Source organism: Thunnus thynnus, chromosome 6 (genome assembly GCF_963924715.1).
Source record: "Thunnus thynnus chromosome 6, fThuThy2.1, whole genome shotgun sequence".
NCBI classification, from domain to species: Eukaryota; Metazoa; Chordata; class Actinopteri; order Scombriformes; family Scombridae; genus Thunnus; species Thunnus thynnus.
Genome location: NC_089522.1, coordinates 24,067,250 through 24,085,268, shown reverse-complemented (window position 1 = coordinate 24,085,268; position 18,019 = coordinate 24,067,250). Strand labels below are relative to the sequence as shown.

The window sequence follows — 18,019 nt, the reverse complement described above, 5'->3', positions numbered from 1 at the left end:
AGACCACAACTGCATCCATCTGCATCCTCTCAGGCTCTAGGCTCTTGTTTTTGTTGCATATTTAGAGACAGAAAAATACCTTTTCAGTGCACAGTAATCCCAGTTTACAGCTGAATACTAAATAAGGAGTTGGAACACCTTTTGCCCTGAAACTGTGACTCTTCTAAAGATATGCTTACAGTATGTGAAGGAAATTCATTAATCCAGTCGCCTGTACACTGATAGTAAAGTCATCTTGTCTTTTTTTTTTTTATGACCAGTGCTCCTAGAAGCCACACATCACACATTTATACAAATCTGCGGCCTTGTGTTACTTAGCATTCAGTTTAATGAGTCACCTGCGTAGCTGCCAGTGTCATTTTGATTCACAAGGCACGACGGCAGACACAGACTCGTTTATAACCTTCACATTACTCTGTGATTTGTTCAGATAATGTTACCTACACAAACTTTAATTTTTCACCTGTCCAGCAGCAGGTTGTATCTTCAGAAGTATTTTTGGTGATCTGACAGATGTCCTCTGACTGCCCAGAATGATAAAATGTTTGCCCGGGGCAAATGTTTCAATCCAATATTTTCACAGACCGCTCAAGGCGGGAAATTATTCAATCACGACAACAGCGGTGACAAGCTGAAGCCATCCCACAGTGAAATTAATAGAACAGAGTGTAACCTTAAGAAGTGATTAAGTTACTTCAAACTTAGAGTTCTTTTTGTGTTGTGTTTCCATTTTTTCCATTTATCTCATCCCCGGCTTAGTTTAATGGTGAAGGTCACATGTTACGCTTTGGTCCATCCAAGTCTGGTGAGAATTTATGGCCCTGACAACACCGTGTCATGTTTATATGTCTCGCTAAATGAAGGTCTGTGTTCATTGTCTGTTGGTTTTTGTCATTGAAGGCTTGTTAACCAGACTTGTAAATATTGTAAAACACACATTTTTTGGTCTTCAGAGAGCAGATTTTGTCCTCAATCTGCCTCAGTGGTGTGCAGGGACTATAGTGTCATCTGTTTCTTAATATCGACAGCGATGTTTTACGGTTATGGAAGGTTTTACAACGCTAGAAACTCTACACTGATGAATACTAAAATAAATATGAACATTTCATGCTTTTCTATAGCATGGATTTATACTATAGCTGCAGGAGCCTAATCTACTTTACATAACCAGAGAATAGACCAAACCTCCGGTTATCTGCCTTTCTCCCTCTCACCAGTGTCATCAACAGCCATGTTTAATTCTGTGTTGAAGCAGCCTCTCAAGTTATTCTCCAGGTTTAATCTTCCTACTGTCTTTTTAGTCTTTCACACTCTCCTTCCTCAGCCCTGAGCCTTCTTCTTCTTTTTTTCCAAAGTGGAGAGCTGGCAATTTTTCTATCTTTAAACACGGCTTACAGACCACCTGGCTTCCTGAAATTGCTAGAGGACGTAGAAAAAAAAAAAAAGCCGTAACCTTTTGTCCTTCTCACAGTAAATGTTGACCTTTTTAAAATAATCACAATTTGGTCTCAATTGGAAATGAGAATTACCTTCTGAGTCACCTTGTCTTTTGCTTCTAATTGTGTTTAATGTGCACTTGTGCATTAGAGTGGATAGAGCAGGAGCAGAGCATATTTCATTACGCTTTGCTTGTTGGCTCCGTGTTACCAGACAGATATTTGTTGTCTGATGTTATTAGTGGTACCAGCCTCCAGGCACAGATTGTCACTGGTACGTCTGGATTTGTATGGAACAAATCCAATCTCGTAATTACCAAACTTTTCCAGTGTGTCAACTCTTAACAATCTGAAACCATAACACGCAAACTCCTAAATACACTTATATAGTTAGATATCACTGATATACACCATTGCTAGAGAATCATGCTTGAGTGAAATCTAATTAAGAGCGTAATGCTGCTCTGGCATCTCCTTTATAGCTGAGCTTTTACGATCGAAAGTCAAGAAGTCAGATTAATTTGCAGACAAAAAAATTTCTTTTTTTTTTCCATCAAATGGAAAAATTCAGCATCAACTGAGCTCTGCACTAGTATCTCTAGAATGATCTGCAGGCATTGAAAAACAGTGGTTTAGAAACGGCGTGTCCACTGTAGCCGACGTGCAGTGAAATCACTAATTAAACAGCGTTTACTCTGCCAGTCGGACCGTCGTGATCTCCGTCTACCCTGCAGGCTCGCTCCAGAAGTGGATCAATAACAGCAGTGATTGTATTGTGTTCAAGCACCGAAGCAGAGACAAGCCTCTTCTGAAACCAATTAGATGCGTTTTATCGACTCATGGAGCAAAATGTCCTGATGAAACAAGCTCTGCGCGGCCGTGGTGCTCTCCAGTCCTCGCCGGTTCTGACAACTAACGCTTGTTGAAACGAAACAGCTCCTTTTTTCGCTGTACTTCTGGGCACCCGCTTCTGGCGGCTGTGTTGTCAGCTGTGACGGGGTCAGCTAACAGAGCTCCAAGTTAGTTTGTATTCGAGGCAACTGTGTCACAGATGCACTTGTGCAGCTAGCGTTTATGGAGCCAGCTAGAGAGGAACAAATATGCTTTAAGTCTCCAATCTGTAGAGGTGACTCGGTGCATAATAGAAGCAAAAACCTCTTAAGAAAGAGTTTGGGTTTAATCAAAAAGGGGCACAAAGGTGAGAGAAACTTTAGAATCCGCTACATCTGTTTGTACTTTGGTGGCTGCATCTGTGTTATCTTAATTCAATAGTCTCTTCTCTTATAACATCTCTCTTCATTGTTATTCTCCAGCATTAAATAAATGCAAAGTGGATACGCTGGAAAGAGTCAATGCCACCAAAGCCTGCAGACAAATTGGAAATTCGGTAATGGCTTCATGCATTAGAAGCTCAAGGATTGGAAATGGATTCATTGATTTCTCTGTTGTGCCAATGGCGGTGATGTATTGCTGTCCATTTACCCGTCTGAAAAACATTTGTGCGGGGATTAGATCGAATATATGGTCGATTTTGAAACGTTTTTTTTATTGTCACTACACATTCAATCAAAGTCTCCTTATAGGCCTTTTTCACAGGCCCGTGTGGTCGCATGACAGCTTTGTTTAGCAGGACAAACTATGACTTTCATCGCTTTTGGTTAGCTGTCTGATGGTGAGAATGAGTGATCCATGCCTGTTTGCCCCCCTGAATTGAGAGTGCTTTAAACCGGAGGGACTGGCTGAGGTTGAGGAGAGAGCAGAATTTTAATCAGAGGACAGAGATGGATGGGCAGCACAAGTACAGACACAAAATCACCTAGCTTACACCGCTATAGATGTTTTCTTTTCACTTCCATACTGTGCTGATGTCAGCTCTTTCTCAACTAATGTATTCTCACTTAGACCTGCTGAGCCTGTGGTGAGGGAAAAAGTAAGACCACATCAGTCCAAAATTTCCCCACAAAGCTGTCACCACCTCGTCTTCTAAAGTCACACAGTTTGTGTTTTCAAAGTCTTTGTGTGGGAATAAATAGTTCATCAAGATGTAACAGAGGTAAATGTAATATTTTATTTTGCAGGTGATGAGAGTTTTATCATCTCAGTGACCTTTCAAAGACCTTTCAAGCTTCTTAACACTTTATAAGGAAGCTAATTTAATGTCTTTGCCATCAGTAAGGTTTGGTATGTCACATAGAGAAATATGGATGAGGGCTGCAACTTACAATTATTTTCTTTATTAATTAATCTGGTGATTAATCGGAAATTCAGTTTAAAAAAAAATGTCTGTTATCATTGCCCAGAGCTCGAGTTGCAATCTTCATATTATGAGTTTTGTCCGACCAACAGTCTAAATCCAAAAGATAGTCGGGTCATTATCATGTATGACAAAGAAAAACTAGGTGGTGTTTGGCATTTTTGTGTGAAAAATCACTGAAACAATTAATGGAGTTTCAGAACAGTCGCAGATTAATTCTGTTGATCGACTAGCAGATTATTCAACTCATTGTTTCAGCTCTAATATGGATGGAAACAAACTTCCAGTAACCAAAATGTCTAGCTATGTCAGTTGGGCCTGCAGTCAATGATTATTTTCATTCTTAATGAATCTGTTAATTTTTGGGGATTAAAAGATTAATTGTTGAGTGTATAAAATATCAGAAAATTCAGAAAAATGCCCACCACAATTTCGCAAAGCCCCCAAACGTGACGTCTTCAAATTACTTGTTTTGTCTGACCGACAGTCAAAAACCTCAAAATATTTAATATATGAAGATATGAAACAGAGATTAAGCTAGCCACTGTTTTGCTTTTTTTTTTTTGCTTGAAAAAAGCCTTAAACAGTTAATCAATTATTAAAATTCCGGGTGATTGATTGTGAACCTACTAGTTGATTAATGAGCTAATCATTTCAGTACTAACGTCAATCTCTAACAAGGCCGCAAATCCCACATGGCCCATTATGTCTTTTTCACATCAGCCGTTTTGTTCTGATAAGATAATTTCCTTTTCCACTGCAAACATTAGAACAAGATTTTTTTTGTTCAAACACGGTGCCTCCTGTGCATACCTCAGTGATGGATAACATTAACAGCATCTTAACACTCTATAAAGCTCAAGAAACCATAACCGCAGGAAGAACAAGACATAAACACGAGCAAATTACACAGAAAACACACGAGAAACACGAAATAGCCGGATTAAATAAAACACATCTACTTAACAGTAAAAGTGCAGAAAACAACCCCAGAAAACGGGAGCAAAGACTGTAGAGCCAGTCTGTCTGAGCTATTTCCCCCCGCAGAGCCATTTATCAGTTCATCTCCAGTGGGACAGTAATGCAATGATCCATGCACTGTCAAAGTGTTATTATCCATCCAGCTCCCCAAATAGTTTCAATCCTCAGCTGGAGAGGCAGCGATCAGCGTGTTGCTGCTCAGAGATAATGGGCTTCAAGTTGTCAGTTTAGTGCGAGGTATTAAGAAAGCGAAAGAGATGCGTCATGATGTCTTGTGCTCAATCTGAGCTCTAACTCGGGTCACGTCTCACCGTGGTTATGACCGAGTTCATGCACCAATTTGCTCTTAACTTTCTTTCTTTCTTCCTTTCTGTCTTTCTATCTGTCTTTGGGTTTTTCTTTGTCTTTCTTTTTCAAAATCCCCACAAACAGGCTGCTGATAAACTACTCATATTACACACTCACACACTATGACTTTAACGTCACTATATATCAGTGGCTCACTCAACAAAATTGATTAACATTGTGACTCCGCATGCAGCATTACACAGATTAGTCTGCAGTTTTTACATTCACTGACAGGCTCGCTCCTCCTCTCTCTTCATCCTTTCCGCCCCTTGTTTGTATCTACCTTGTCTGCATGAAAAACAGGATGTCAGGTTTGACCTACAGACATCTCCTCTTCTATCCTGTTACTGTGTGTTGGTGTGTGTGTCTGTGTGTGTGTGTGTGTGTGTGTGTGCCTAGGTGAGCACTATAGGATTAACCTGAGGTTCATATTGAAGAGTCAGCCACATGAGCCCTGAGCCGTCACAATTTGTTCCTGAGGCAGCATCTCTCATGGAGCGTCATGATACTTTAACAGATGAGATTTAGTTGCTGACCTCTTCTTCAGAAGTAACGCAGTGAGCGTTTTCGGATAACTCTTCTACAGATGACAAGATGGACTACTTTACTCACTGGTCATCTGAGTAGTAATGCTTTGCAATAACTCATTTATTTAGACTGCTGATGAATGATTTTGCAGTGTAAAAAATACTTTCCTCTTACATATCAGAGTGTGTTGATTTTCTCCTCCCTGCAGCCATCAGCTACTATCAACCATTGATGCACGAGTATTCCTACCCCTCCATCTCATATCCCTGTACACTTGCAATTCTGACATTGATTTATCATTCATTTCTCCATTATCCATTACCTGCCTGTCACACAGTCTCAAAGGTGATACTGTTTGTAACCAAAGATGGGTTTGACCATCGTTCACACACACGCCTGTCAGTTCCCTCCCCCACACACTTAAGTCTCATTTAAGGGGTTATTGACGTGGCTCCCATTCACTACAGTCAGTAGGTTGGAGTCCCAGGGAGGAGTTTGAAGATCCCACTCAGGAATGATTGACCTTTTTTTTCTGCAATGGTACCATTACGTGTGATCAATACTAACCGTGCAGCATAGGCTCTTCTATTGGAGTCTCAACCAGATTGCATTCTGTGCTTTAGATTTTCAGTGTATTTAAAGATTTATTCATATGACTTGATCATTCAACCTGGCTCTTACCCTTAAGATTCTGCAGTATAAAACATTTTATATACGGTGCTGCAGAGTGTGAATTCATTTTTATTTATTGTGGACAAAAATATCACAGTAAATGGTGTTATCACAATAATTGTCAGACTTCTTCTGAAATACTGCTATATAGTAAAATTACTTAATGTCATGTTCACCTTGGATTTAATCAAATTGAACAAACTGAACAGAACTGAATATATTACTGTGAATGAACTAACACCAAGAAACTAAAAAACACTCCAAACAAAAGCAGGTTGGTTGTTTAAAGAGAGTCAACTTTCAGTTAGATTCAGTTCATGTTCTGATTTGACTTTTGACTGGTACTGTATATACATAAACTGGCTACACTTGAGTAGGTTGACTAGCTAATGCTTCTCTGGTCCTGCTCTGACTGCTGTGTCTTGATGTGACCAGTAAAATAGTCTTTTCTTGTGATTTATCCAAAAAAAAAACTGCTAAGAAAAACAGAGGAGCTGTGCTTTGTTCATGTACCCTCTGAAAACCGCAATAATTACTGTAATGACGGTAATGGAAATGGTTTGCAGTATTGTTACCATTGCGGTCCATTGTAAAAACAGTACACCGGCACATCTCTACTGTGTTCTACTTGTGTGTACCACACTTTCTGGAGGCTGCTACAGCCACGGGTATAAAGAAACTACACAAATCCTTTAACAAGCATTTTATTTTGTGCTACAGGGGAGTAATGTAATGGAAGACCAGGACTTGAGAGAAATTGGAATCACAGACCCGAGCCACAGAAAGAAGATCTTGCATGCAGCACGTTCCTTACCCAAGGTAACAAATCATTGATTACTGCCTCAATACTAATCTCAGCGTAGTCAGAGCTGATTCACTGTCTTGCATTGCCTCTGATGTTGGATCACAAAGTGCTAATCTTCCCTTTAATACCAAGGCGTGTTGTATAAGTCTAACAGATAGTCTCTTAGCTCCTTTGAGGTACCAATATACATGTATGAGGTTATTTTAGCCAGTTCTTCAGAGTGAGGCAAAAAAAAAAAACTTTAAAGGCACCATGCAGGGCCAGTCATTGTCCCAAAGCTCTCGAAGTATCAGTGAATGATTTAGTCCTCTCCTGCAGGTGAAAGCACTGGGCTGTGACGGCAGCAGCTCGCTGTCCTCCTGGCTGGAGAATCTGGGCCTGCACGAGTACTTGCACAACTTCCTGGCCAGTGGCTATCGCACTCTGGATTGTGTCAAAAACCTTTGGGAACTGGAGATTGTCAATGTGAGTCACGGTGACGTACATGAGGACTATGAGGAGTATTGGAGGGTGAAATTAGTTTGCGAGTATGTTAAACAAAATTCAGCACAAGGGACACGTTTTGACAGTTTAGACCAGCCGCAGTTTGGGAAGGTAAGAAACTGAAACTCTGAAGGTGAATACTGAATGAATATTATGGAAGTAGTTTTAAAATACTTCAATTGATCAGGCTTCAAATGTCAGAGAACAAACCAGTAATATTTGAGGTAGTGACACTTCACCTGCCTTTTGAGACAGAAGTCTCTTGTTTGAAGGAAGCAAAGCACATTTTTTGTTGTGGTAAAACAAAGTGAGAGCTATTCTAAGATAAGACATTTAAGATCTCATTGAAGGCTTGAGGTTTAAAGATTTCAAGTAAAGTTGTTATGACAAGTTAAGCGTCTATGTCTGGCGTTTCTTGGTGCGCTTCCAACTTTCCAGCATTTCTGATTCTTCAAGTGTTGCTACACGTGTTAACCAAATAATTTCTTCTTTCCTCAAGGTGCTAAAGATTACCCTACTTGGTCACAGGAAACGCATCATTGCTTCCTTAGCAGAGAGGCCCTATGAGGAGCCTCCCGTCAAGCCTCCTCGTTTGTCTCAGATCAGGGTGAGGACATGCGTAGAGGCTCCTACATTATTATGCCAACAACATACTGTACTTTACTTGTTACACACTTTGAAATGAGGAACCGAATGAGAGTTTGATGCTTTTTCTTCCTCTCAAGCTTGTTAGTTTCCATCAATGTTTTGATTTTTTTTTAGTCCACAAAAGCTGCAAATTTACTGAGAAAAATTAAACACAAAACAGCCAGCAATCATTGTTGCGTTCATCATGTGACAGCTGACTGTGTCTGTCTCTTTAGTGCCAAGACCTGCCTGGATCCCAGACCTCATCTCCGCTTAGCCTGATGGAGTCATACACAGGACGCTCAATGGACCCTCTGCTGCCAGTAGGAGAACCAGGGAGGAAAAAAGTGCCAGATACCGACTATGACGTCACCCAAAGACATCGCAGTGAACGACACAGATCGCATGTATGTGGATTATCTCTCACTTCAGCAGTACATTATGGCCTCCAGTATCTTCATGTGATTGTAGTGTGTCCCTGCAAGTCTTCTTTGACATTAATGCTTAATTTTTTTTCCAGGAACGGTATGAGGAACGGCATCGAGAACCCCGTTTGACCCTGCGGCCGCCTAGTTTGGCAGCACCGTACGCTCCAGTCCAGAACTGGCATCACCAGCCAGAGAAGCTCATCTTTGAATCCTGCGCCTACGAAGCCAATGTATGTTTTCGCCTTTCTCGTTCATAAATTATGCTGTTTGCATTGAATATTTCAAAGTATATTTCTGTCTTCTATTCCCTTTATAGTACCTCGGTTCCATGCTTATTAAGGATTTACGGGGTACTGAATCCACCCAGGATGCCTGTGCCAAAATGCGGGTATGAGACAGTTTTCTACTGTAGTCTCAGTGGACCAACATGGACTATTCTACATATTAATACATAATAATTGGCCTTAATGTCCTTTCTGCTTGTATTGTTCATTTTTTTCATCCAGAGGTCGACAGAACAAATGAGAAAAGTCCCGACCATCGTCCTCTCCATCACATACAAGGGTGTGAAGTTCATTGATGCAGCCAATAAGGTTAGCAATCAAAGTTCACTTTTTAACCCTGCGTGTCATGTTACACATTATAGTGAACCCAAATACATAAATAAATACATAAATAACAGCACATTTGCTTTTGTAAGATTTTGAGATTGTGTGTATGAAAGTATTCCAGTCAAACGTCACGCTGCTTCTCTTCTGATTGTAAATGTCATGCCTCCAAGTTTCTGTCAGACTTGTTCATGTTAGTATTTCCTGACGGGGGGGGGGGGACATCTCCTCATATTGACATTTTTTTGAAATGAATGAAAAAAGACTCAGCCTGGTTTAACTTTTCATGGCTCCACTTTCCTGCGATAGCTGCGAAACCCACTTTATGTCTCGATTTCACCTCCTCAGCGGCTGTCTCGGTATTTTCATAACACATTATAAAATTCGAGTTCTGTGTGTTACAGCTTAACATTCTGTTTGCCTTGTGTTAATGCCATCAAACAGAAACGCGAAGCTTTTACAGAGGGTTATTTAAAGTCACTGAGTCTCATTCATGCATTCCTCTCCTCTCGGTGCAGAACATCATCGCAGAGCATGAGATCCGTAATATTTCGTGTGCAGCCCAGGACCCAGAGGACTTGTGCACATTCGCCTACATCACTAAGGACCTGCAGACCAGCCATCACTATTGCCACGTGTTCAGCACAGTAGACGTGGTAAGGATACCCTCATTGTCCTTTAACCGAAAACAAACTGGTTTATCTGTTTCAGAGTGAAATGAATATGACGTGCAATTTTTGTGTCAGCTTGATTTTAGCATAAACAAGGTGAACATATTTAAAGGAGGCTCTCTGGCGAGTGCTGATAACTTTCCTTACTGCTAAATTTGAATTCCTCCAGCGTCGTCTCCCGTACTTGTGGCTGTAACATTGAGGAGATGTGACAGTCCGCACGGTCAAAACTGTTATCTCTAGACTGCCCTATCTCTTCAAGGTGTCACGCTTCAGTTGGGGTTGATTGCCTCCTCGTACACACACAGTGCTACTCTGCCTTTGATAACTAGCCCTCCATTACCTACTCTGTTCCCCCTTGAGATCTGATGATTATCCTGCTAATCTGCCTCATAATGCAGCAAGGGTCATTCCAGTCTACAGTCTGGAGGAGCTTAGCAGCACTCAGTTTCTACTGTGATTTCCTCTGTGGGGTTGAAACAAGGGGCCGCCCCTTATCAAGTTGGTGCCGCAGCAGTTTGAGAACCATCAAAGGCCAAAACAGCCAGGGGTGATTTTGACCATAGCGCTGCTATCAGATGACACATAAGGGCAGATATTTTCAAAAGTGAAGAATATGCAGATAAATTCAGAGCTTCGTGTTGTATTGACGCAGTGCTCTCACCACAAGTTCTTTTTTCAGCTTCCCAAGACACATAATGTGAAGCTTGAATCCTCTGTCTTTAGTCTGAAAGTGCTTGTTCATATTTGGAAGCTGTCAGGGTTTAACAATAGAATGCAGCAGCGATTAAATGCTAAACTACGGCAGATGTATTCAGCCCAGGTACTGAGCGGAGCTGCTCGCTGATGCACAATACTCCCAAGACAACTGTCACTTCTCCAAGTTACGCAATTTGGTTTTGAAGAAGTTTCAGGCAAGGAAACTTTGTCATGATATCTTTTGTTGTCTCACTGCAAACTGAGTATTGTTTTGTTCCTTAGCCTGGAAACAAAACTGTGCTCAGTTTACTGTGAGACAGCTCTATATCTGCTGAGAGGATGCTGAATACTTAAAAAGTCTGCTTGCTCTCTCTCTCTCTCTTTTTGCTAGAACCTGACCTATGAGATTATACTGACGCTGGGGCAGGCGTTTGAGGTAGCCTATCAGCTGGCTCTGCAGGCCCAGAGGACCAAACAGCACCAGAACCTTCCAGTGGGACCCGGTTCAGAGGTCATTGAGACCAAGTCCAGCCGACCTGTACCCAAACCACGAGGCAGCGTACGGAAGTCAGGGGTGAGTTGGGGATACATACCGCAGCGTAGTAGTCAGACACACACATACACACTCTTAAACCTATTAAAACTTAATGGAAGAGTTGATTGGAGTTTAATGGGGGCACAAAAACTAATACAAGCTGTGCTACTGCTTTTTTTCCTTATCCTGAAATGCACTTTACCTGTTCATGGACATGATGTAGTGCATTGCTCTGCTTGTTGTTATTGCAGCATTAAAAAGAAGTCAGAGACATCCACAAATCAAAAAAATGCTATTACAAGATGGCAGCTGGTGTAAAACTAAAGCATATCACACATTACTGAGTCATCCTCACACTTGATGTAATAATTATGTTTTTATAGGAACATAGATCTAGCTTTTTTGGAATCTAAACGCACAGAAACACATTAGACACTTAGAACATTTGTATCAGTCTGCAGCTTTTCACATCGTTATTACACTGTGCTAATGTTCGTCTGGCCATTAGCTTTAAACCATTAAGAAGTGAGCTTGTGTTGAATATAAATGAGATAATTACACCTCAGGGACCAGTCGCACATCTCCGTCTGTTTAATGGAATTTCTCTGTCGCAGACAAATTTCCAGTATCAGAATAAAATCATGAGAGTTTTGCTAGAGTCGCGGCTCGCCCCCGTCATCTCGATCGTTTGGTATAAGGTCATAAAACTCAGTCTGAGCTGTCTTACGTCAGTCTTTTTCTTGTCTTGACGGTCCCATAAAATCAAACATGTTAAATATTATTGCAAGTTTTTAGCCTTGGCTCCGGCAAATGGTGAAGTTCAATGACGTGAACATTGTCAACTACCAATAGGTGTGTTCTCTCCAGCACCAGATAGGAAGCCGAAAACTGGGTAGATGAACAATTCTCGGTTCTTTTGGACTGTGGAAAAAGGAGGAGAAACTGGTGCAAACCACTGCACACACAAGGACAGCTGTGGCCAAAAGCTGTTTCTGTTTCTGCTCCATTGTTCAACATTTTTTCATGTAAATTTCCACCAGGAGCAGGATGTGAAATAATCTCAAAAGGAATCTAGTCGTAGTTTTGCAAATAGTGACCCTGCAAGATTCCCGTCTTTGAGTCTGTGACTTAAGACTCAGTGACTTATGATACTTTGTCTTGAGATTTGAAAGAGTGTCAGACTTTAGTCTTTTAAAAGTCTTTTCAAAGTCTTCTAGTGTATTGTAGGCATAAAGAGAATCATGTAAGATTTTTGATTTTTACTGTCGCTTCTTCAGTGTCTGCCTGTGTTTCCCTCACCTCTGTGTTTTGATATTTAAATGCTCCACCTTTATTTAATCAGGGTTGTTTTGCTGAGCACAAATGCACTTTTCCAAAAAACATCCTGCCTCACACTCCCACAGTTACAAACACCTGAAAACTATCCAGCACAATCACAGTTTCCTCCTGTCTCATGCTGCATGCTCAAATCTGTATCAATTTCTCTTCCTGTAACTCTCTCACAACCCCGCCTCTTGTCTTTTTTTTTTTTCTTGTGCTCTTTCCCTTTCTTCTGTCTTTCTCCTCTTTCCTCCTGGCGGTGTTTATCTCTCCCAGGACTCTCCTCCTCTCGACAGTCGTTGCTGTTACTGTTACACCTGCACCACCCACCGTCCCTCCTTCCTACCGCTGCACTCTACCAGCCCTGCTGCCCAGGTGCTGCCTTCACATCGTCATACCATCCTGTCCTGTCTCCATCCACCCATGCTTTTCTCCTTTTTCTTCCTAGTTTTTTTTCCCTCTCACTGCCTTAACAACCCCATAATCCCCATTTTATGTATTTATATTGCTGATATTATATATTTTACTGCTGTGTGTGGAAAAAAAATAGATATATATGAGCTACACTTTCCTATACATGGCCTCTGATAAAAGCTTTTATCAGCTATGTTACTTTTGACTCTGGCGCCCCCTAGTGACAGTTTGGTAGTAATACTATGAATGTTTACATACACAGAGAAGCTCATTCTGTGCCTGGTTTTTGGTGAGGGTGGAACTGTGGAGTGCTAAAATATCCTTCAGTACTGTTATTTTGCTGATGTTTTAAGGCATAAAAATCTATTAGATGAAATATCAAGGTGGTCCTTTAAAAAGTACTGAGAAAGAGTTAACTTTTTATGAAGAATAACATTTTTGGATGTGACTTTTATGACTTCGAAAGACAAACATAGTGGAGTTAGAATTATCAAACAAAGAATATAAAACCTTGTTACTCTCCTGCAACTGTCTTCACATCTAATCTATTGCAGCTTATGAGAAGCCCAACAGTTTACTCTCAATAGCTGTGATTTGAACTGTAGTGAAGTATGCTACATCACAAATGAATGAAAGTGACTAAAATTTGTGATTTGTGAGAAATAAAAATAATACTCAGTTACAATAAAAGTTATAATGATTATAATAGTTTATATTGACGATACTGCTTTGCCATTGTATAGATTTTATTTACAATCTGTGCAAACTTGGATTTACACAACTTTTTTTATGGGTAAATTTTAGGTAAATGTCAATAGGAGACGTTGCGGCCTGTTGGCAGGTGGATTCCACAGGTAGACAGGAATCTTCTCTTAATTCATGACAAAAAGGATGTGAGCATTATCACAAAGTTTCACCCAAATAAAGAGGTTAACCATGCCAACAGATGAGTTAGTCTGCACATAGTCACCTGAGTTCATTCTCCTTTCCCTCTGTGATTCAGTGATATTGTTACTGACCAAACCTGTTTGTGTAATTACTCACTAAAAGATCCACTGCTGTTGAAAGGCAGACAGTTTGATGCTCTCCGTTTGTGTTTACAGGGAGATGTTGTGGATCAGGAGGGGGATTCTCAGTCCCAGAGCAGCGCCACGTGGCTCGTGGACCCCAAGGAATCCAAGCGCACCATCAGCACTAAGTACGAGACCACCATATTCTGAGTGGACCCCCTCTTCCTCCTGACCTCTGCACCTGGGCCTGGTCTCTCACCCCTCTCCTTTCCCTCCTTCTGTGTGCCTTTCACTGTGACTCTGCCTCTCTCCAGGCTGGACCCCCACCCTCCCTCGTCTCCCTTCACACCGTAGCTCTGTCTCGTGTTGTTGCCGGATCGACTGACAGAATAATCTTGTACTCAGTCTGTCACTCCCTGACATCACTTTTGTCTTCATCTGACAACAACACAATCTGTGACAGTTGAACGAGCGCTTTGTTCCTTCCTTATCCTAAACCACCACCACTACTACTCTACTACGTATTGATTATTAGTGCAACCCTTCCACTTTATCAGTCCTCTTCTAGCTGGTATCAGTCACACTACCAGCCTGCCACTTTCCTTCACTGTTATTCTCCTCTCTGTTTACCTTGTATGCTCCCTGAACTCTGTACAATGCTTCCTTTCCCCCCCAATCAACATCCTACTATTGACTCTTAGTGATAAGCTTTTTTTTTTTTTTCTTGGTGCTTTTCCCGCTCCATTAGGCGACGGCCGCTCTGAGGCTTTTCACTCTGATCTTTCAACTCCTGACTGCGAGTCCTGAGAAAATCTGAGTGACCCACTGCACACATCCTGTACCTGGATGGACATGTTTCCTGAGGGAACTGTGAAACTGCTCCCGCAATTTCTATGCATCAGTCGGATTGTAGCAGACTGTTTCTGTTCAGGGGGGATGCAGGTTGTGCTGTTAGAGCGATTTAACAAAGGGGGAGATTTTTTCACTATCAGCAGGCTGTTCAAAGCCAAAGGAGGCTAAGATTCTTGCACTGTGATAAAGTCCTTTTATGGAGCTAATAAAGTAAACATTTTGAGGGATTTTCTTGTGGGACGCAGAGGATTCGGACCTGCATGTTAGTGGTCCTGGCTGCTCCAGAAAATAGACAGTCCAAACTGTCTACGACTGGCATGCTCTCCTCTGTCTATCAATCAGAGCACCAGGATTAAAACCTGATGCTTCCTCTGGAGTGAAATAACTATAACTAAGCACTTTCACCAAATCCCCAAATGTGTAAGAATAAGTGCATCTTCCTCTGTCCTGTCTTTTTCTCTTCTTCTTCTTCTTCTTCTTCTTCTTTTCACGACAAATGCCTTCAATGTTCATCCTGCCTTTTGTTTTGCCAATCACAGCAAGTTAATATTTCACTGCTGCCAGTGAAAAGAGTTAATCATTATATTGGGGGGGGGGGGTGATCCATCACAATGTTTGTGTCCATTATTTCAGTGTTATTTTTACTTATTTTAACCTCATTGCTTTGTGTGCATGTGTCTGTGTCCCTTCCTTGTAGCTGAACACTGTGACCACTCCCAGCCAGTGTGAAAGGACAGGAATGAGCCCTGTTGCATGATGGGTGTTTTTGTTGGGAAAAGTGACCTACTTCTCATGCAGAGGATCACATCACCAGTTGGACTGTGACTACAGCTCACCACAGTAACATATCAGGCGGTGGGTGGGTGGGTGGGGGGGTGGAGTGGGCCTGGAGAGAAACGTATACAAAGCTCTCAACACTGCACGGTCCATCAGTTCATCTGACCTCACCGACTTCATCATCGCTCACCGTACACACACACACACACGCACGCACACACACACCTCCATTTAGCGTCCTGTCCATCAGAAAGTGATGGTTGTCATGCTCTTTGCATTTCCTGAGAAATGAATTGTGGCCTCCCAACAGCTATCAGTCTGCCCTCACAGAGGGTTTGTGTTCACTCTTTCAGGAAATGTACCTGTAGGTTTCAATGCAGAACTTGTAGTCAAAGGGGAAGTAGCTGAGATGAGGAACTACATGTTTTCTGTTATGACACAAAGGTACAAACTGAGGCATCAGACAAGAGACCTCACAACTGTAGGTACACACTCCTTCCTGGATTATTCGTCCTGTATCCAAATAGTAGCGTCTCCTCATGACCATCTCATCCACAACATACATGTATAACTGTGATAAATAATGTAATCTTGCACGGGAGGAATTCTCTAACCAAACTTAAAGGACGAAGGGGCAGAGAAACAAACACTACAAAGACTGTTTTATAGTAATATAACAGGGGGTGGCTTTTATTTGATTTGAAAGTTGTAATTTTTTGTTTGTTTTTGTATGTTTTTATTGTTTTATTGGACAATGACGTGTCCTAATGCGGGAACTGGATCAGGTGTGGTTCTCTGCAGTTTCTCTCCTTCCCTGCTCCTTTGTTCAGTTAATCTACACAAGATTATTCACCAAACCTGCCATGCAGGCTGGTACATCTTTAGATTTTAGCTGCAGAACAGAACAATAGGGCACAGCATGTTTCTCCTAGCTAACTCCCAGTATGTTGACTGTTAATGGTACTTTTTGGTCAGCCGATGTGTATATGGGTACATAGTCAGGTCGTTTTTGATTTAACTGTTGTATATGTGGTACGTTGTCAGGCCAGTACGATAACTCTATGGTACACTGTCTTCAGCTCACTGGTTGTCGGCACCTTCAGCCATCAGCCTGGTCCCATTCTGCTTTTGCACATTGCTGAGGATCAGGAGAGATATTTTGGGACTAATCTGATGACAATAATGATGAGAATGATATTGTACATGAATCTAGCAGTCTGTATTTTGATACTTGAATGATTTTTGCTTTTATAGATATCCATATATATATATATATATGTATATGTATGTACGTATGTAATTTTTTTGACGTTTGTCAAAAGAGAGAAAAGGACTGTCTTATAAAGTTAAACATATCGTGAATAAATACCCTGTGATTTAAAAGAAAAAAGGCTGAGAAAACAATGACTCAGAAGAGGGACCTCACTTCAGAAGAAAAAAAAAAAAGATTGTAAATAATCTTGGGCTTCCAGTCTTTTTTATGATTATTTTTCATAATTGTACAACTAATAAATGGAGCAATTAGAAATGTTGTCCCTGTTGACTTTTTATTTGCTCTTTTTTTTATCGTTACCATGGAACCTTTTGCATTTTCTTTTATTTCAGACACGGATCCCAACTTTTGCTGAATTTCCTTTCATATTTCTAGTTCTACTGCAGGTCTCACAGCTAAGGCTTCACAGTATATATACGCCTTCAAAGTGTTTTGATTTGTCAGAGGACAAACAAGGTCAGTGGATGTGCCAGGATGAAATGTTTGGTCTCCACCCTCCACGTCCATCTCATAAACCCTTCTCTGCTGATGGATGGACAGCGGCAGCTCACAGTCAGTGCAGGAAACCGAAACCAACTACAAGAGATTAAGCAACAGAGGTCCAGACACAGCTGACAGTATAATATCAACACAGCTTATTCTGTCAGTCTAAACAGCAAGCTGCTGCATTAGATACCAGCTGTAGTGACATTAGGAACAAACATGCTGCTACAGTATATTTCTTTGCAGTAAAACCTTCCAGACATTATATGATTAGGTTTATTTTTGGAGTTTGGAGAACCTACTGGTTCCATTTAACCTGAAGTGAGCTTGTTACAAACTTTTAAAAGTATTTGCTCATTTGAAACTTAATGTTGAAAAAAGAACAAAGTCACCGTGTTCTGTTGACTTACTTTAATTAGCTGAGGTTAATTCAAATAGTGTACTTTTTTTAAATTGCTCCAGCACCAGGTTGTTCATTGACATTTTTTTTTTTTTTTGCTTTGTTAGAATGGAAAACAAATCAACAGAAGGAGATTACTGGAGCTTTAATTTAAATGCAACAACAAATACTCCAATAACAGTCGCTTCAAAATAACTCTGGAGTTTGTGTAAAGAGATGATGAAACCCTGTTTATTTTTATAACTGACTCTAGCAGGAGATGGTGGTCTGTCATTCTTCAGAGACAAATGTCTCATCTTCAGATTTATTATTAGGTTGAAACACTGATTTCTTTTATTCTGTCCACTCTTCTCACAGCTCTGCAGTAAAACGTACAATACTTCCAGTGTGACATTTGAGTGTAACAGTTTTTATT

At 40.9% G+C, this 18,019-nt stretch overlaps 1 protein-coding gene across 10 annotated transcripts in view; it reads left to right on the top strand.

Moving 5' to 3' along the window:
* LOC137184797 (ankyrin repeat and SAM domain-containing protein 1A-like) overlaps positions 1 to 16,976 on the top strand; it is a 65,490-nt gene extending 48,514 nt beyond the window's left edge. For 5 of the 10 annotated variants that reach the window (XM_067592802.1, XM_067592799.1, XM_067592804.1 and 2 more), the window contains 11 exons: positions 6,940 to 7,038; positions 7,343 to 7,489; positions 8,007 to 8,114; positions 8,371 to 8,541; positions 8,655 to 8,792; positions 8,879 to 8,950; positions 9,069 to 9,155; positions 9,689 to 9,826; positions 10,932 to 11,114; positions 12,672 to 12,770; positions 13,913 to 16,976. In XM_067592802.1, the coding sequence (XP_067448903.1) occupies positions 6,940 to 7,038; positions 7,343 to 7,489; positions 8,007 to 8,114; positions 8,371 to 8,541; positions 8,655 to 8,792; positions 8,879 to 8,950; positions 9,069 to 9,155; positions 9,689 to 9,826; positions 10,932 to 11,114; positions 12,672 to 12,770; positions 13,913 to 14,029 (1,359 nt within the window). In that variant the 3' untranslated portion in view covers positions 14,030 to 16,976. The remainder of the gene's footprint in view (positions 1 to 6,939; positions 7,039 to 7,342; positions 7,490 to 8,006; positions 8,115 to 8,370; positions 8,542 to 8,654; positions 8,793 to 8,878; positions 8,951 to 9,068; positions 9,156 to 9,688; positions 9,827 to 10,931; positions 11,115 to 12,671; positions 12,771 to 13,912) is intronic. The other 5 variants (XM_067592801.1, XM_067592803.1, XM_067592807.1 and 2 more) reach the window with 5 other exon arrangements.
* The last annotated feature ends 1,043 nt before the right edge of the window (positions 16,977 to 18,019 follow it).